The sequence below is a fragment of the Pseudophryne corroboree genome, chromosome 2 (genome assembly GCF_028390025.1).
Source record: "Pseudophryne corroboree isolate aPseCor3 chromosome 2, aPseCor3.hap2, whole genome shotgun sequence".
Taxonomy (NCBI): Eukaryota; Metazoa; Chordata; class Amphibia; order Anura; family Myobatrachidae; genus Pseudophryne; species Pseudophryne corroboree.
This window is the reverse complement of record NC_086445.1, coordinates 539,545,709-539,566,382: the sequence shown is the minus strand read 5'-3', so window position 1 is coordinate 539,566,382 and position 20,674 is coordinate 539,545,709. Positions and strand designations below refer to the sequence as shown.

Here is a 20,674-nt window from a genome sequence, read left to right as displayed (position 1 = left end):
TTACAGTGTGTGGCATAATGTATAAGGGGCATTACGGTGTGTAACATATTGAATAATGGGCATTACAGTGTGTGGCATAATGTGTAATGGGCATTACGGTGTGTGGCATAATGTGTAAGGGGCAATACGGTGTGTGGCATAATGTGTCTTGCTATGATGAAAAAAAAGACAAATAATGTAAGGGGAATGAATCAGGATTTTTCTTTGGTGGCTAATGTCTGGGCGTGCAGGTTGCAAAACTGTGGTATAAGGTAGTGTTTTCCTGCAAGGCCACATCCCTTGCAGTGAGCCCACGTCCTTGCAGCAAGGCAACACACCCTTTTTGGAGAGTAAATTCATTAGAAAAGGCCCTGCATGTTTTACCAAAATGCCATGGGCAACCACCACTGGGTGGATGTCAGTTGGTTTGGAGAACAAATTATATTTCTCTTACGTCCTAGAGGATGCTGGGGACTCCGTAAGAACCATGGGGATAGACGAACTCCGCAGGAGACATGGGCACTTTAAGAAAGACTTTAGGTATGGGTGTGCACTGGCTCCTCCCTCTATGCCCCTCCTCCAGACCTCAGTTTGATACTGTGCCCAGAGGAGACTGGGTGCATTACAGGGAGCTCTCCTGAGTTTCCTGTCAGAAAGTATTTTGTTAGGTTTTTTTATTTTCAGGGAGCACTGCTGGCAACAGACTCCCTGCATCGAGGGACTGAGGGGAGAGAAGCAGACCTACTTCTGTGAGTTTCAAGGCTCTGCTTCTTAGGCTACTGGACACCATTAGCTCCAGAGGGAGTCAGAACACAGTTCTCACCCTGGAGTTCGTCCCGGAGCCGCGCCGCCGTCCTCCTCACAGAGCCGGAAGATAGAAGCCGGGTGAGTATGAGAAGAAAATAAAACTTCAGAGGCGGCAGAAGACTTCAGATCTTCACTGAGGTAACGCACAGCAGTAAAGCTGTGCGCCATTGCTCCCACACAGCACACACAAACGTCAGTCACTGTAAGGGTGCAGGGCGCAGGGGGGGCGCCCCGGGCAGCAATATAACCTCAATTTCTGGCAATAGGTTGATATATACAGATAGGCACTGTATATATAAAGGGCTCCCGCCAGTTTTTATATATTTTAGCGGGACAGAAGCCCGCCGCTGGGGGGGGTGGGGCTTCTTCCTCAGCACTCACCAGCGCCATTTTCTCCACAGCACAGCGCTGAGCGGAAGCTCCCCGGACTCTCCCCTGCTTATCCACAGTGAAAGAGGGTTTTAAAGAAGGGGGGGGGGACATAATTTGGCAGAAAAATAAAGATTACAGCGCTATCTGGGTAAACATATTGTGTGTGTTTTTTTCCTGGGTCATATAGCGCTGGGTGTGTGCTGGCATACTCTCTCTCTGCCTCTCCAAAGGGCCTTGTGGGGGAACTGTCTTCAGATAAGAGGATTCCCTGAGTGTGTGGTGTGTCGGTACACGTGTGTCGGCATGTCTGAGGTAAAAGGCTCTCATAGGGAGGAGGTGGAGTTAATGACTGTGGTGTCTCCGACGGCAACACCGACACCTGACTGGTTGGATATGTGGAATGTTTTAGTGCTAATGTAAATTTATTGCACTGAGTCTAGGGAATGTACAGGCGTCAAACCCTGCCTTTCCTCTATGTCACAGGGACCTCCGAGGTCTCAAAAGCGCCCACTATCCAGAATAGTAGACACTGACGCCGACACGGATTCTGACTCCAGTGTCGTCTACGATGATGCAAAGTTGCAGCCAGAATTGGCAAATAGTATTCAATATATGATTATTGTAATAAAAGATGTTTTGCATATCACAGAGAAACCCCCTGTCTCTGACACGAGGGTACACATGTATAGGGTAAAGAAACCTGAGGTAACCTTTCCCCCATCTCATGAACGAGTTATTGAAAAGGCTTAGGAATCTCCAGACAAGAAACTGCAGATTCCCAAAAGGATTCTTAGGGTGTATCCTTTCCCGCTAAGGACAGGATACGGTGAGAATCTTCCCCAAGGAGGGAAAAAGCGTGGACACGCTTACCCAAAAGAGTAAAGCTGCCATCCCAAGATATGGCTACCCTCAGGGATCCTGCTGATCGCAAACAGCAGGCTACCTTAAAGTCCATTTACACACATTCTAGTACCTTACTCAGACCGGCAATAGTGTCGGCTGGAGTTTGTAGCGCTGTAGCAGCGTGGATAGGTACCTTATCGACGGAAATGAATACCCTGGATAAGGGTACCATTTTATTGACCCGGGGTCATATTAACGATGCTGTCTTATATATGTCGATTTCTGCTAGACGAGTCCTATGGACCCGGCAATGGACAGGTGATGCCGACTCAAAGAGGCATATGGCGGTTTTACCTTACAAGGGGGAGGAATTGTTTGGGGAAGGTCTCACGGGCCTGGTCTCCACAGCTACAGCTGGTAAATCAAAATTTTTGCCTTATATTCCCTCACAGCCTAAGAAAGCACCACATTATCAGATGCAGTCCTTTCGGTCACAGAGAAACAAGAAAGTACGAGGTGCCAGAGGTAAGGGCAGAGGAAAGAAGCTGCACAACACAGCTAGTTCCCAGGAACAGAAATCCTCCCCGGCCTCTACAAAATCCACCGCATGACGCTGGGGTTCCGCGAAGGGAGTCCGCCCCAGTGGGGGCACGTCTTCGAATTTTCAGCCACATCTGGGTTCACTCACAGGTGGATCCCTGGGCAATAGAAATTGTTTCTCAGGGTTATAAGCTGGAATTCGAAGAGGTGCCTCCTCGCCGGTTTTTCAAATCGGCCCTGCTGACTTCTTCCCCAGAAAGGGAGATAATGGTAAATACAATTCACAAATTGTATCTTCAACAGGTGGTGGTCAAGGTTCCCCTACTTCAACAAGGGAGGGGATATTACTCAACCCTGTTTGTAGTCCCGAAACCGGACGGTTCGGTCAGACCCATTTTAAATTTAAAATCCCTGAACCTATACTTGAAAAGGTTCAAGTTCAAGATGGAATCGCTCAGGGCGGTCATCGCCAGCCTGCAGGGGGATTTTATGGTATCTCTGGACATAAAGGATGCGTACCTTCATGTTCCCATGTATCCACCTCATCAGGCGTACCTGAGATTTGCGGTACAGGATTGTCATTACCAATTTCAGACGTTGCCGTTTGAGCTTTCCACGGCCGCGAGATGGACGATCTCCTCATAAAAGCGAGATCAAGAGAGCAGTTGCTGAACAGCGTCTCACTTTCACTGAAGGTGTTACAGCAACACGGCTGGATTCTCAATATCCCGAAGTCGCAGTTGGTTCCTACGACTCGTCTGACCTTCTTGGGCACGATTCTGGATACAGACCAGAAAAGGGTTTATCTTCCGATAGAAAAAGCTCAGGAACTCATGACTCTGGTCAGGCACCTATTGAAGCCAAAACAGGTGTCAGTGCATCAATGCACTCGAGTCCTGGGAAAGATGGTGGCATCATACGAAGCCATTTCCTTCGGCAGGTTCCATGCGAGGACTTTCCAATGGGACCTACTGGACAAGTGGGCCAAGTCACATCTACAAATTCATCAATTGATCACCCTGTCCCCCAGAGCCAGGGTATCTCTTCTGTGGTGGCTGCAGAGTGCTCACCTTTTAGAAGGCCGCAGGTTCGGCATTCAGGACTGGATCCTGGTGACCACGGACGCGAGCCTCCGAGGTTGGGGAGCAGTCACACAGAGAAGAAACTTCCAAGGTCTTTGGTCAAGTCAAGAGACTTGTCTTCACATCAACATCCTGGAACTGAGGGCCATATACAACACCCTACGTCAAGCGGAGACCTTACTTCACGACCAACCAGTTCTGAAATTGTCAGACAACATCGCCGCAGTGTCTCATGTAAACCGCCAAGGCAGCACAAGGAGCAGAGTGGCAATGGCGGAAGCCGCCAGGATTCTTCGCTGGGCGGAAAATCATGTAAGCGCACTGACAGCAGTGTTCATTCCGGGAGTGGACAACTGGGAAGCAGACTTCCTCAGCAGACACGACCTGCTGCCAGGAGAGTGGAGACTTCATCAGGAAGTCTTCGCACAGATTGCAAGTCAGTGGGGACTGCCCCAGATAGACATGATGGCGTCCCGCCTCAACAAAAAGCTACAGAGGTATTACGCCAGATCAAAAGACCCTCAGGCGGTAGCTGTAGACTCCCTAGTGACACCGTGGGTGTTCCAGTCGGTCTATGTGTTTCCTCCTCTTCCTCTCATACCCAAGGTGTTGAGAATAATAAGAAAAAGAGGAGTGAGTACAATTCTCATTGTTCCAGATTGGCCACGAAGGACCTGGTTTCCGGATCTGCTGGAAATGCTCACAGAAGATCCGTGGCCTCTTCCTCTACGACAGGACCTGTTGCAACAGGGGCTCTGTCTGTTCCAAGACTTACCGCGGCTGCGTTTGACGGCATGGCGGTTGAACGCAGGATCCTAGCGGAAAAAAGCATTCCGGATGAGGTCATTCCTACGCTGATAAAGGCTAGGAAGGACGTGACAGCTAAACATTATCACCGTATATGACGAAAATATGTTTCTTGGTGTGAGGCCAGGAATGCTCCTACGGAAGAATTCCATCTGGGCCGTTTCCTTCACTTCCTACAGACTGGAGTGAATTTGGGCCTAAAATTAGGCTCCATTAAGATTCAGATTTCGGCCTTATCCATTTTCTTTCAAAAAGAATTGACTTCTCTCCCAGAAGTACAGACTTTTGTGCAGTGAGTGCTGCATATTCAGCCTCCTTTTATACCTCCGGTGGCGCCTTGGGACCTTAACGTGGTGTTGAGTTTCCTTAAGTTGCACTGTTTTGAACCACTTCAAACGGTGGAGTTAAAATATCTCACTTGGAAGGTGGTCATGTTATTAGCCTTGGCTTCGGCTATGCGAGTGTCGGAATTGGCGGCTTTGTCTCATAAAAGCCCCTATCTGGTTTTCCATATGAATAGAGCGGAATTGAGGACCCATACTCCATTCTTGCCTAAGGTGGTGTCATCTTTTCATATGAACCAACCTATTGTGGTGCCTGTGGCTACGCGAGACTTGGAGGATTCCGAGTCCCTTGATGTAGTCAGGGCTTTGAAAATTTACGTGGCCAGAACGGCTAGTGTCAGAAAAACAGAAGCACTGTTTGTCCTATATGCAGCCAACAAGGTTGGCGCCCCTGCTTCAAAACAGACTATTGCTCGCTGGATCTGTAACACGATTCAGCAGGCTCATTCCATGGCTGGATTCCCGTTACCAAAATTGGTCAAGGCCCATTCCACTAGGAAGGTGGGCTCGTCTTGGGCGGCTGCCCGAGGGGTCTCGGCACTACAACTATGCCGAGCTGCTACTTGGTAGGGTTCAAACACCTTTGCAAAGTTCTATAAGTTTGATACCCTGGCTGAGGAGGACCTCCTGTTTGCTCGATCGGTGCTGCAGAGTCATCCGCACTCTCCCGCCCGTTTGGGAGCTTTGGTATAATCCCCATGGTCCTTACGGAGTCCCCAGCATCCTCTAGGACGTAAGAGAAAATAAGATTTTAAACCTACCGGTTAATCTTTTTCTCGTAGTCCGTAGAGGATGCTGGGCGTCCGTCCCAAGTGCGGACTACTTCTGCAAGACTTGTATATAGTTTTGCTTACATAAGGGTTATGTTATAGTTTCATCGGTCTTGGACTGATGCTATGTTGTTTTCATACTGTTAACTGGTTAGTATATCACAAGTTATACGGTGTGGATGGTGTGGGCTGGTATGAATCTTGCCCTTGGATTAACAAAAATCCTTTCCTCGTACTGTCCGTCTCCTCTGGGCACAATTTCTCTAACTGAGGTCTGGAGGAGGGGCATAGAGGGAGGAGCCAGTGCACACCCATACCTAAAGTCATTCTTAAAGTGCCCATGTCTCCTGCGGAGCCCGTCTATCCCCATGGTCCTTACGGAGTCCCCAGCATCCTCTACGGACTACGAGAAAAAGATTTACCGGTAGGTTTAAAATCTCATTGTCACTCATAATTTCCTGCATATCCTTGTGACCCCAGTGTTAATAAGATGTGGGAAAGAACAATTGTAGCCAATTAGATTATCTATGGTCACACCAGCACAGAGTATTTCAAAATCCATACTTTCATAGATGCGAAAACAATTGGTAGTGATGACTCTGCTCATCTCACAAGTGTTAAAATGGAAACAGGAAGAGCACAAATGTTATAGCGGACAAGACTGCATAGGACAGTCTTTAGGGAAAGGAATAGAGGCAAGCTAACACACACTGTAAAAATTAGTATTCATGGCTAAGAGTAGGAATCTGTAGTCCTGTATAAAATTTAGTTCACATGACCAACATGTTGGTTACAGGCATGGCTGGAATGGCTACGCTCTTTACCAGGTCTTTTCCGCTAGACAGTTGGCATTATTGGGGTTTCTTTTTTTTGCACTTCTATGTTTTCTTTTTTTTTTCTTTTTTGTTTTTTAAATGGAGATCTATTTGTTTTTTTACTAGGGTGTGAGGAGCAAGAGAGTAGATGGACAAGTGGGCAGGCCATGTCTACCCAAAGTACCTTGTTACTTTCCATTCTCCTTTCTGGTAGCTTTTCCTCCTAGCGGCCATGATAGTGGTGGGACCTACTTCCCCCACACCATGACTGCGCTGTGTGGCAGCAGCACAGCATAGAAGATACAGATTGTAGTCACTGGGACACCCTATTTATTGTGTCTCAGTCAATGAAATGTTCTCTGTATTGTAATGTAGTCACAAGAATGCTCTCTGAATCATATCCCAGTCACAAGAAAGCACTATTTATTATATATTGGTCACTAGGATGCTATTTGCATTATATATAACTAAGGTGCCGTCTGTAGTTTATATAGGACAATAGAATGCTCTCTGTATTGTATCTGGTTCACTTTTATTGTATATGGTTCACTAGGATCAGGGCCGGTGCAAGGGTGTTTGGCGCCCCCCTGCAAACTATAAATTTGCGCCCTCCCATACCTTGTGCTGCCGGCGCCGCTGCATGTCATAGAGTGTGACAGCAGCAGCCGGCAGCAGTAGCAGGGACATCAGCAGCAGCTCAGCACAGGGATGCAGAGCAGGAAGAGCACCTCTCCCACCTAGCGTCTACCTGCACTGCATCACTTTGCTGAGCGGCTACCGCCGGGCCTGACTAGGATGATCCTTGTATTTTAAGTAGTGATGTGCACCGGACATTTTTCGGGTATTGTGTTTTGGTTTTGGATTTGGTTCCGCTGCCGTGTTTTGGATTCGGTCGCATTTTGGCAAATCCTCCCTTAAAATTTTTTGTCGGATTCGGGTGTGTTTTGGATTCGGGTGTTTTTTTTCAAAAACCCCTCAAAAACAGCTTATATCATAGAATTTCGGGGTAATTTTGATCCCATAGTATTATTAAGCTCAATAACCATAATTTCCACTCATTTCCAGTCTATTCTGAACACCTCACACCTCACAATATTATTTTTAGTCCTAAAATTTGCACCGAGGTCATTGGATGACTAAGCTTAGCGACCCAAGTGGCCGGCACAAACACCTGGCCCATCTAGGAGTGGCACTGCAGTGTCAGCCAGGATGGCACTTAAAAAAATTGGCCCCAAACAACACATGATGCAAAGATAATAATAAAAAAAAAAAAGAGGTGTATGATGGAATTGTCCTTGGGCCCTCCCACCCACCCTTATGTTGTATAAACAGGACATGCACACTTTAACAAACCCATCATTTCAGCGACAGGGTCTGCCACACGACTGTGACTGAAATGACTGGTTGGTTTGGGCCCCCACCAAAAAAGAAGCAATCAATCTCTCCTTGCACAAACAGGCTCTACAGAGGCAAGATGTCCACCTCCTCCTCATCGTCCGATTCCTCACCCCTTTCACTTTGTACATCCCCCTCCTCACAGATTATTAAATCGTCTCCACTGGAATCCACCATCACAGCTCCCTGTGTGCTTTCTGGAGGCAATTGCTGGTGAATGTCTCCACGGAGGAATTGATTATAATTCATTTTGATGAACATCATCTTCTCCACATTTTCTGGAAGTAATCTCCTACGCCGATCGCTGACAAGGTTACCGGCTGCACTAAACACTCTTTTGGAGTACACACTGGAGGGGGGGCAACTTAGGTAAAATAAAGCCAGTTTGTGCAAGGGCCTCCAAATTGCCTCTTTTTCCTGCCAGTATACGTACAGACTGTCTGACATGCCTACAGTGATGCTGTCACTCATATAATACTCCACCATTCTTTCAATGATGACAGAATCATATGCAGTGACAGTAGACGACATGTCAGTAATCGTTGGCAGGTACTTCAGTCCGGACCAGATGTCAGCTATCGCTCCTGACTGCCCTGCATCACCGCCAGCGGGTGGTTTTGGAAATGTTATCCTTTTCCTGGCAGCTCCAGTGGCGGGAGAAAATGAAGCAAGCACCTCTTCCCATCCAGTGTTGGGAAGGTCAGGCATCGCAACCGACACAATTGGACTCTCCTTGGGGATTTGTAATTTAGAAAAACACAATTATTTGCTGTGCTTTTGCCAGCTTAACTCTTTTCATTTTTCTAGCGGGAGGATGAGTGCTTCCATCCTCATGTGAAGCTGACCCACTAGTCATGAGGAACATAGGAGAGGGCCTTAGCCGTTCCTTGCCACTCCGTGTCATAAATGGCATAATGGTAAGTTTACGCTTCTCCTCAGACGCTTTTCATTTAGATTTTTGGGTCATTTTACTGAACTTTTGTTTTTTGGATTTTACGTGCTCTCTACTATGACATTGGGCATCGACCTTGGCAGAAGACGTTGATGGCATTTCATCGTCTCTGCCATGACTAGTGGCAGCAGCTTCAGCACTAGGTGGAAGTGGATCTTGACCTTTCCCTATTTTACCCTCCACATTTTTGTTCTCCATTTTTTAATGTGTAGAATTATATGTCAGTAATATATCTGGAATTAGACGGCAGTAATGTCTGGAATTAGATACCACTAGATAGATACCAGATACCACTGTGACTGGAATGATGATAGAAACATAGAAACATAGAATTTGATGGCAGATAAGAACCACTTGGCCCATCTAGTCTGCCCCTTTTTTTTTTTTATCCTTTAGGCAATCTCAACCCTTTTTGAACCTTAATTCTTTGTAAGGATATTCATATGCCTATCCCAAGCATGTTTAAATTGCTCTACAGTCTTAGCCTCTACCACCTCTGATGGGAGGCTATTCCACTTATCCACTATCCTTTCCGTGAAGTAATTTTTCCTTAAATTTCCCCTGAACCTCCCCCCCTCCAGTCTCAGTGTATGTCCTCGAGTTCTAATACTTCTCTTCCTTTGAAGAATGTTTCCCTCCTGAACTTTGTTAAGACCCTTGATATATTTGAAAGTTTCTATCATGTCCCCCCTTTCCCTTCTCTCCTCCAAACTATACATGTTAAGATCTTTCAGTCTTTCCAGGTAAGTTTTGTGATGTAGTCCATGCACCATTTTAGTTGCCCTTCTTTGTACACTCTCTAATGTATTTATATCTTTCTGGAGATATAGGGGGTCATTCCGAGTTGTTCGCTTGCTAGCTGATTTTAGCAGCATTGCACACGCTAGGCCGCCGCCCTCTGGGAGTGTATCTTAGCTTAGCAGAATTGAGAACGAAAGGTTAGCAGAATTGCGAATAGAAATTTTTTAGCAGTTTCTGAGTAGCTCGAGACTTACTCCTACACTGTGATCAGCTCGGTCCATTTCGTTCCTGGTTTGACGTCACAAACACGCCCTACGTTCGGCCAGCTACTCCCCCGTTTCTCCAGACACTCCCGCGTTTTTTTCCTGACACGCCTGCGTTTTTTAGCAAACGCCGGGAAAACGCTGAGTTGCCGCCCAGAAATGCCACTTTCCTGTCAATCATTTACCGAACACCAGTGCGACTGAAAAGCACTGCAGATGCTACAGCAAAACAGCTAAGTTTATAGTAAAATAACTAAGCGCATGCGCTCTGCGTACCATGCGGATGCGCAGTTAGCGACTAATCGCAGTATAACAAAAATCGACAATGAGCGAACAACTCGGAATGACCCCCATGGTCTCCAGAACTGGACACAGTATTCCAGATGGGGCCGCACCAATGACCTATACAGTGGCATTATCACTTCTTTTTTCCTACTACTGATTCCTCTCCCTATGCAACCAAGCATCTGACTTGCCTTCCTCATTGCTTTGTTGCATTGCTTTCCTGCCTTCAAGTCACTTGAAATAGTGACTCCTAAATCCCATTCCTCCTCAGTAGTTTTCATTATAGTACCCTTGATACTATATTTAGCCTTTGGGTTTTTGAGACCAAAGTGCATGATTTTGCATTTTTTTAGCATTAAACTGTAGTTGCCACGTTCTTGACCATTTCTCAAGCCTACCTAGGTCATCAATCATTTGTTTTACACCTCCCGGTGTGTCTACCCTGTTGCATATCTTTGTATCATCTGCAAAAAGGCATACCTTCCCTTCAATACCATCTGCAATGTCACCAACAAAGATATTAAAGAGAACTGGACCAAGTACAGATCCCTGGGGTACTCCACTGGTAACATTTCCCTCCATAGATTGAACTCCATTCACTACAACTGTCTGTTTCCTATCCTGCAACCAGGTTCTTATCCATTTAACCGTTTTATAATCGGGTGGTATTCATGTGACCGCCGGTCAGCTGACCGACAGTCACATGACCTCCTCCGTGAGCCCGACGGCTCACTATCCCGATGGTCGGCATGCCGACCAACAGGGACTATGTCCACGACACCCATAGAGTGGGAATAGAAACCGTGGCGACTGCAGGTCGCCACCGAGCCCGCAAGGGGCTTGCTGCACTCGCCCCTCCCCGCCGGGATCCCGGCGTCGGTATGCTGCCAGGATCCCGGCGTCGGTAAGGTGACAGGCGGTCAGGAGACCGCCGGTCACCAGTACTACACCCTTATAATCCACCCCCACGCTTTCAAGTTTATTTAGCAGTCTGTGATGTGGGACAGTGTCAAATGCCTTACTAAAGTCTAGATATGCTACATCTACAGCTCCCGCTTGATCTATTATTTTCGTCACAAAGTCAAAAAAGTCAATAAGATTTGTTTGGCATGATCTCCCACCAGTAAATCCATGCTATTTTGGATCATGTAAGTTGTTTGATTTAAGATATTCAACAACTCTTTCTTTTAATAGTTTATCCATTACTTTCCCTACTACTGATGTAAGGCTTACTGGTCTGTAGTTACTTGCTTCTTCCTTGCTTCCACTTTTGTGCAGTGGAACTACATTTGCTCTTTTCCAATCCTCTGGAATAGCACTTGTATTTAGTGACTGGTTAAATAATTCTGTTAAAGGTGTAACTAGCACATCTTTTAGCTCTTTGAGTATCCTTGGGTGTATCCCATCTGGTCCCATTGATTTATCCACTTTTAGTTTTGAAAGTTCTGTTAGGACCTTCTCCTCTGTAAATGTACTTTCATCTGCCTTATTTTTATGAATGTCCTTGCAACTTAACTGTGGCCCATCCCTTCCTCTGTAGTAAATACTGAGCAAAAATAATTATTTAGGTGATCTGCTATTGCCTTGTCTCCCTCCACCAAATGCTCACTCTCTGTCTTAAGTCTTATTATTCCTCCATTTGATTTTCTCCTTTTGCTTATATACTTAAAAAAAAGTTTTGCCCCCTTTATCTACTGACTGGGCCATTTTCTCCTCAGCTTCTGCCTTTGCACGTCTGATCACTTTCTTAGCATCCTTCCGTCTGTCAAGATACACCTCTTTGTCGTTATTATTTTGAGTCTGTTTGTATTTCCTAAAAGCCATCTTTTTTGCTTTCACACTAGTTGCTACTTCTTTTGTGAACCACACTGACTTTCTCTTCCTGGTGTTTTTCCCAACCCTTTTGATACAAAGGTCTGTTGCCCTTAGTATTGCACTTTTCAGTTTTTGCCACCTCTCCTGCAGTCCTTCCATGTTCCTCCAGTCCACCAATGAATCACTTAAACATCTCCCCATTTTTTGCAAAGTCAGCATTTCTAAAATCCAACACCTTTATTTTTGTGTGACAGGAGTTGGATCCTGTCTTTATACTAAACCATACTGCTTGATGATCACTGGATCCCAGGTGCTCACCCACATATATGTCGGATATCCTATCACCATTTGTAAGAATTAAATCTAATATTGAGTCTTTGCGAGTGGGCTCCCTCTACAATTGCTTGAGAGATGCTCCCTGTAAGGAATTTAGAAATTTGCCACTTGTAGCTGAACTTGCAAAAGACCCCTCCCAATTTACATCAGGTAAATTAAAGTCTCCCATGATTATGACTTCTCCCTTTAAAGCCATTTTAGTGATGTCCGGTGGTCTATAGATCACCCCAATGCGAATAATTTCCTTCTCCCCAGTTTCTATGGTGACCCAAAGGGCCTCAGTTTTGTCTTCAATATTTTGTATTGAAGTAGCATTTATGCTTTTTTTCACATACATTGCTACCCATCCTCCTATTCTTCCTATTCTATCCTTCCTAAATAAATTGTATCCTGGTATAGCTATGTCCCAGTCATGATTCTCATTGCACCATGACTCTGTAATTGTGACAAAATCCAGGTTATCCCTTGTCATTATCGCAATTAGTTCTGGAATTTTGTCTCCCAAGCTCCTAGCATTTGCACTCATAGCTTTAAGAATTTTGTCTGTGCATTTGTTATTAGTAGCCATGTCCAGACCGTACAAAATAAATGACAAGTTTAAAGTTGAAATTACCTTTTTGGGGATGTTGCTCAGTGTTTGGTTTTTTTTTTTATTTTTTTTATTACTAATCAGGAATCACACTGTGTCCTGTACACCATGACTACACCTCACTAAATGTAAAGATATAGTACACCTGACCACAATGGTCAAATGATCAAAGGTGGTAAACACCAGTGAACATGAAATAATAAACTAGGTTTCACTGTGCAACTTCCCCACACATGCAATGCCAATTACAAGGCAATCATTACATCAAAAGACATACATGAGTCTGCATAAGAGAGAGCTGTAGTGAGCAGTTTGGGGATGTCTTTTCATAGTGTAAAAAGTCAGATAACATTGGTACAGTTGAGAATTCAGATTTTTTGGTAAGCTATAGACATAAATTTGAGTAGTTGCTCTTAAAGATCTTGTTGCGTTCCTATCACAGATTTAAGTTATAAGTATGGGTTACTCAGGCTGGAGTAGTTGGATGTGTAGAGGAATTGGACACAATATGTTTGAAAGCTGTCCTTTCGTGGTTCAGATTGTGGATAGATTGTTGTCCTTCTGTTTACCTTCGGTTTAACGTCAAAATTATGTTTAAACTTGTAATTATCCTTTGAATAATGTCCTTTGAAGTAATGGCCAGCAAGCCTACGGCCCAAGCCTTTCTGATGCTCTTTAAGTAATGGGCCAAGCATGTGAATACACTGATTACACCCAAACTCCACTGAACCCTCCCCCAGCAATGGACAGTAATAAAACAATTTAAAGAAAACAAGCTTAAAAACCAACTAACTGAGATTTAACAGTCATGCCCTCATGCCTATACTCAGGAGATAACATTCCAATTTATCAATAGCAACCCATCATGTGCATAAGCAATCTAATATAAAAGCAGATGCCTTATGCCTATAGCAATGCTGTAATTCTTAACACCAAATTTGCCAATTAGTCTTTCAGTGCAATCAGTAGTGATAATCGACAGCTCACATTTTCAATAAACCTAGACAAGTATATATTCACCAGCAGTTATTTGAGTGCAATGTTCTGCAGGAGTGTAGAAGATGGAATTACCAGCAGTTATTCCATGATGACCTATGCACAGTGACAGGACACTACCACAGCACCCTACAGCAGCAAGATGCAGCACAAGACACTGGACTTTTAGTCACCACAATGCAGCACTGACACTGAGCACAGATATTAAGCACTGTTCAGGATACTAGAAGTGACACGGAGCTGGAAGATACAGCAATGGACTACTGTACTGTACTGTTATACACTGGTGGTCACCACAATGCAGCACAGTACTACTATATACTGGTCACCTCAATGCAGCACAGATATTGAGCACTGATCAGGAGAATAGAACTGAGTCTGACATGGAGCTGCAAGATACAGCAATGGACTACTGTACTGTACTACTATATACTGGTGGTCACCACAATGCAGCACTGTACTACTATATACTGGTCACCACAATGCAGCACAGATATTGAGCACTGATCAGGAGAATAGAACTGAGTCTGACATGGAGCTGCAAGATACAGCAATGGACTACTGTACTGTACTAATATATACTGGTGGTCACCACAATGCAGCACTGTACTACTATATACTGGTCACCACAATGCAGCACAGATATTGAGCACTGATCAGGATACTAAAACTGAGTCTGGCATGGAGCTGCAAGATACAGCAATGGCCAACTGTACTGTACGACTATATACTGGTGGTCACCACAATGCAGCACTGTACTACTATATACTAGTCACCACAATGCAGCACAGATATTGAGAACTGATCAGGATACTAGAACTGAGTCTGACACAGAGCTGCAAAATACAGCAATGGCCTAATGTACTGTACTACTATATACTGGTGATCACCACAATGCAGCACTGTACTACTATCAGTGGCGGTTCTTGCCACGGGCAAGCAGGACTTTTGCCCGGGGCGCCGCCTTCCGGAGGGCGCTGGCGCCATCCGGAGGGCGCCGCACCGTGGCAAGATCCGCCACTGCTGCCCGCTGTGTCCCCCGTCCGCCTCCGCTGCCGTCCCCGTCCTCGGCGCCTCCTGTGAAGGGAACTAGACGCTATGCGTCTAGTTTCCCTTCGTGGAGAGTAACTGCTGAGCGGTGCGCGATGACGTCATCGCGCACCGCACAGCAAAGGTCCTCTCCACGAAGGGAACTAGACGCATAGCGTCTAGTTTCTCTTCGTGGAGAGGACCTTTTGCTGTGCGGTGCGCGATGACGTCATCGCGCACCGCTCAGCATTCAAGCGGCGCTTCAATGTACAGGGGGCGTGATTCACCACGCCCCCCTGTATTAGGCCACGCCCCTTTCCTGCCCGGGGCGCTCTGCGCCCTTGAACCGGCCCTGACTACTATATACTGGTTACCACAATGCAGCACAGATATTGAGCACTGATCAGGATACTAGAACTGAGTCTGACACAGAGCTGCAAGATACAGCAATGGCCTACTGTACTGTACTACTATATAGTACTGGTGGTCACCACAATGCACCACACTGAGCACAGATATTAAGATTTCCAGGCAGAGAACGTAGCCACGTCCTCTCTGCTCAATCGACAATGCACAAGTGAAAATGGCGGCTCTTTATATGGAATCTGAATCTCGCGAGAATCCGACAGCGGGATGATGACGTTTTTCCCCCCGTTCGGGTTTTGCGTGTTAGGCGGGAAGAACCGAGGCTGCCTCGGACCCGTATAAACCACGTGAAGTTCGGGGGGTTCGGATCTCGACGAACCGAACCCGCTTATCTCTAATTTTAAGGTGGTCACTAGGAAGCTGCTCATATTTTACACTAAAATGCTCTCTGTATGCATTGCATATCAGTCAGTATGGATGCAGTCTGTACTTTACACTAGAATGCTGTCTGTATTGTATGGTAACCATTAGGGTGCTGTCTGTATTATATGTCAGGGATCCGGTATGATATACCGGCAGACAGGATGCCGGCTGTCAGTATAGTGACAGCGGCAGCCCACCTGCCGTAATCCCATTAGCAATTCCCCTTGTGGGCTCACTTCGCTCAACGACACCCGTCAATTTAACAACATCCCATATCATCCACTAGTATGCTTTCTATGTTATATTTCAGTTGCTACTTGCTAGAATGATCCATGTTTTGTATATTGGTCACTTGGATGCTCTTTATATTGTGTGTCACTAGAATGCTGTATTGTGTGGCAGTCACTATGATGCTTTCTGTATTTTATGCTGGTCAATGAAATGCTCACTGTACTGAATGTCACTAGAAAGCTCTAAGTTATGGGTAGAGGTAGGCCATCGCAATGTGATTTTTTTTCTCTACATTTCTATGCAGTCGCCGAAGTCGAAACTCTGAAGTGAGGGTATGGAAAATGTAAAGGGTGTACTGTTGTGTGGCTGCTTTGCAAAAGTGTCCATGGCCACTCAAAAGTGGGCGTGTCCTTCATACTCTACACTTAGTAACCACTGCCAGTGGACATACTGTGTATACACCTAATACTAACATGACAAACACTGTACATGTGGCATAATGGGAAGGCAAGCAGCATTGCGTCTATCCGGGCAGATCAGTAATGATTCCCTGCAATTTACTTGGATTCACAGACAAGGCAGTGTGTTGACACAGAGAAGGTTGCCGCAATAAATAAATGAAATGCACACAATAGCAAGCTGATGTCACATACAGGCAGCGCGCCCCCTATCACTCACTCAGCTGTCTGGTGCTGGGGTTGGAGATGCCAGTTGCGGGAGGGGCCCCAGCCGCTGGTCTCTCAAAGCTTCCTGCCAGTCTCCAGTAGTTCAGTGTGCAGCTCCAAAGCACAGAGCAGCAGCTGATGGTACCAGTGGTGTAAGTTCGCCTCAGTTGCCCAGAGGCAAGATAAATATTGGTGCCCCCCCCCCTTATTTATATGTGTGTGTGTGTGTGTGTGTGTGTGTGTGTGTGTGTGTGTGTGTGTGTGTGTGTGTGTGTGTGTGTGTGTGTGTGTTTTATGGAGTGTTCTGAAGAAAAAGAAATGTTTATACTGTATATATACATGTCATTGTCTTTTATTTTAAATCACACATTTCTTAGCAGTCATGCCCGGAATTAGAACCCATGACCTGTTACACTGACAGCATACACTTTACTGATGGAGTTATTTGCTCCTGTAGAGGAAGCATGAGAATACTAACTATATGAAGTTATGTGTAATTGTCAAAGAAGTATCTTCATATAGTTAGAATTCTCATACTTCCTATACAGGAGCAAACAGCTTCATCAGTAAGGTGTCTGCTTCCAATGTAATATGTTGTGGTTTCTAATCCTGGGTGTGACACTTGTAAAATGTGTATCAACAGTATAATAAAAAGGGTGTGATTTGTAAGGTGCAGGGACTAGTGATGAATTTGGCCACTGAAGAGATAGCGGCACATGGTGTCACAGAATGGGAGGAGAGGTGCCCTTCCTTCAGAGCTTACGCCTCTGGATGGTGCCCCGCCGGTACACGGTGCACAGCTAGCTGCAGCAAATTGGGCTTGCTGTCTTCCAACAGGTAGCAACCTAGGGATGGCAACCTAGGGATCAGGCAAGCATCTAATACAAGAAGAGGCACAAGGAATAATAATCAAGCCAGAATCATGGGCACGGCGGTATTTCAAGTTTAGACAAGCGGTAGCTCCTGATTGGCTGCCGGTCCATGAGCTCAGATTGGCTGTCAGACAGTGCTAAATTTGAAATACTGCTGGCTCTTGAATAGAAAAAAAAAAGGATTCAGTTCTTGAAGTGCTGGTTTGCCATACCGTTGTATAACAGGAAACCTCGAGCACTGCTTCAATGTACATTTTATTTTAACCCAGCCTACTTCTGTGTCATCACTGCCTATTGTTGATTTTGTCCTGCCTACATGAGGCCACATTTATAATTTTTTATATTCCAGAACCACTCTTAAGTTTCCAATTCACCCCTGCTTACCGCATTACTCAGAAAGAAATTACTGGCACAATTTCATTGGGTTTAAAAGCTCAGCATAATAATGTTAAGGTTATGTTTCCAGTTGTCTTTTTCCTTACCATGCAGAGGAGAACTGGGAGGAGCTTGTGACATATATGAAACCAGTGGATCCTGTAAATCATACCGTGAGATCATCTGAGAGAAACACAGAAGTGAGAAATGAGTTTGCATTATTTGCAATCACTGTTTTATTTTTGTATCTTGTACAACTATAGGTAAGGTCATATATTGGAATATCATCTTTCGTTTTCAGAAGGTGTCTGCTAAAGATACATGCTTTCAAGATTCATGTCACCTTTTTTCCATGTCTAATATTCTAATCAGTTGCCTTTATAAAGGAAACAGCAGAAGTCGTACTTATACTCAGTGAGCATTGTGACTGAGAACTTGCAGGCATTGAAGAGTGAGTATACTTACACTAGGCACACATGCTACAATTTTCTAAAATTGTCGGAGCCACCAGATAATTGTACAGTATATCCGAGCAAACGATCCAAAAAATATCCATTGGTTGGGCATGCCGGATTGTCCAGCAAGTCTGTACGATTCAATATTTAAGTCAAAAGTTTGTCGCATTGGGCAGTGTATGCACTGCCAGGGCCAACCAACGGACATTTCCCCTGTTCCTTCACAGTGAAGTATAATACCCTGGAACTGCAAGGGTTAACAGGTAATGCAAGAGTTAATAGTTATTTAGCTTTATCATGCATAGCAAGGGCTATGTCCTGTGCACTGATTGGGGGAGGTTTGGAGCTCAGCCAGTTTTCACAGCAAGCCTCATGCAGGAGGGGGGACAGGAAGTGAAAGCTAGAAAAGAGCAAAAGAGTTGTGTGGAAACTAGGAGAAGCAGGAGAATTGCTGGGGCCATGGGACGGACAAGCGTCGTTCCCGTGGTCCCCGGCTTTGGGAACAGCTGCCATGAGCTGCATCCTTTATATGGAGAGAGCAGCAGCACCTGTGGGTTGCTGTGAATGGAGCCCATTCCTGCAGGGTAATCTGAGGAGAATGCAGCCTCAGTGAGAGCCCTGCACAGAACATGTGGGGAGTGCTGCCAGTCACAGCAGGGCACCAGACAGAGGGTGAGACCGCAGTGTGAGAGCAGCAGTACCCAGGGTCCAGTGAGGGGGTGATGCCCATTTTTAGGGGTGCCCTAGAAGAGTGTGCCAGGTGTGGGTCTCAGGAGAGGACTTATCTGGGTGAGTGGTTGGAAGCCACGCAGCATGTTTAGGAACCCCCCATTGACAAGAGTCCTCGTTATGGATGAGAGAGACTGTAACCTGTGATGTGTAGCACTACTGGTCCCAGAATGTCCTGGAGGAGTTGGCGTGATATGTGACCTGATGTAACCATTATGCTTTGTGCTGGAGGAGAGTGTTCAGAAGTTATTCCTGCAATGTCCCTGCTTTTATGTTTAATAAACTGTTTATGCTGTTTTATGAGATGGCCTGGTGCCCAATTCTTTCTGTGCTGCACTGGCACCTGTAGTCTTCTCCCACAATGCAACTGTAATTAAACACCTGATTATTCAGGGGACCCACTGGTACCTGTGCCTTACCCATGACCAGTCGGAGGAGAGTAAGTGTGATGCACCCAGTGCCGTAACTAGGTATGTGCCGGCGGTGCCTGGCACACAGCGCATGTGCACCGAGGGCGCAGGACCGCCGGCAACACCTGTGGGCTCCCGCTGCTTAGTGCTCGTCTGCAGAAGCACTGTAGCTGCAGCGGCGGAGCAGGACACTGGGTGTGATTGCCGTATGTCCGGTCCTGTGAAGCTAACTTCAGCCTCGTAGTCCTGTGCCTCCTTGTCTCCCAGGCCGTCTGTCTGTGCTGAAAGGGGGCGTGGCCACGGCTCCGCGATTAGGCCACGCCCCCGACTTTACTGTTTGGTCTGTCTGACTCTGCATCCATCTCTGCTACAGCGCCTCTCCTTGAGGTAAAGTTGGCACGAGGGGAGGGGGGGGGGGGGAGTTCTGTGTGCGTGTGTGTGTGTGTGTGTGTGTGTGGTGTGACTGTAGGTGACAGGCTGTGCGTGTGTGTGTAGGGACTGCCATAATGTGTAATATGGGGAAGCTGTCTGCCGTAATGTGTAAAACAGGGGACGCTGTCTGCCGTAATGTGTAAAACGGGACGCTGTCAGCCGTAATGTGTAAAACGGGACGCTGTCTGCCGTAATGTGTAAAACAGGGGACGCTGTCTGCCGTTATGTGTAAAAAGGGGGATGCTGTCTGCCGTAATGTGTAATATGGGGACGCTGTCTGCCGTAATGTGTAATAAGGGGACGCAATATGCCGTAATGTGTAATAAGGGGACGCTGTCTGCCGTAATGTGTAAAAAGAGGACGCAGTCTGCCGTAATGTGTAATATGGGGACGCAGTCTGCCGTATTATGTAAAAAGGGAACGCTGTCTGCCGTAATGTGTTAAAAGGTGAATCTGTCTGCCATAATATGTAAAAGGGGCTCTACCTGGTGTAGTGGCGCTACTGTGTGGCGTAATTTGAATAATAGAGACTACTGTGCACAGTAATATGAATTGGTATTATTTTGTGGCCACACCCCTTCCCCATGAAGCCACGCGCCCGTTTTGCATAGAGGGGGCGCCGAGGCTGTTTCTTGCACACAGCGCTAAAATGTCTAGTTACGGCACTGGATGCACCATACACAGTGACTGCAGTTATATATACCTAGTACCAGGCCAGCAAGGTTTTACATTTTTAGTTGTAATGTCACCCCGATGATGGGGTACCTGTTTTCTCCAGATGACGCTTGCTGGTTCAGGACCTCTCGCGGCTTCTTCCGCAGGAGCCTGTGGCAGAAGGATGGACACCCCAAGAAGGACCACCCAGATAAAGGAAAACACAAATTGATGGTGACAACAAGTTTTTTTGTGAAAGAGATAGTGGGTCACTGCTAAAAGGCCAATTGTGATTTAAGTGA

The 20,674-nt window shown here is 46.0% G+C and overlaps 1 protein-coding gene across 1 annotated transcript in view; it reads right to left on the bottom strand.

Annotated features, from left to right (window-relative positions):
* The window catches only part of LCK (LCK proto-oncogene, Src family tyrosine kinase), a 130,815-nt gene that overhangs the window by 75,216 nt on the left and 34,925 nt on the right, over positions 1-20,674 (bottom strand). Inside the window, exon 3 of the mRNA XM_063954268.1 lies at positions 17,800-17,875. Coding sequence (XP_063810338.1) covers positions 17,800-17,875 — 76 coding nt within the window. The remainder of the gene's footprint in view (positions 1-17,799; positions 17,876-20,674) is intronic.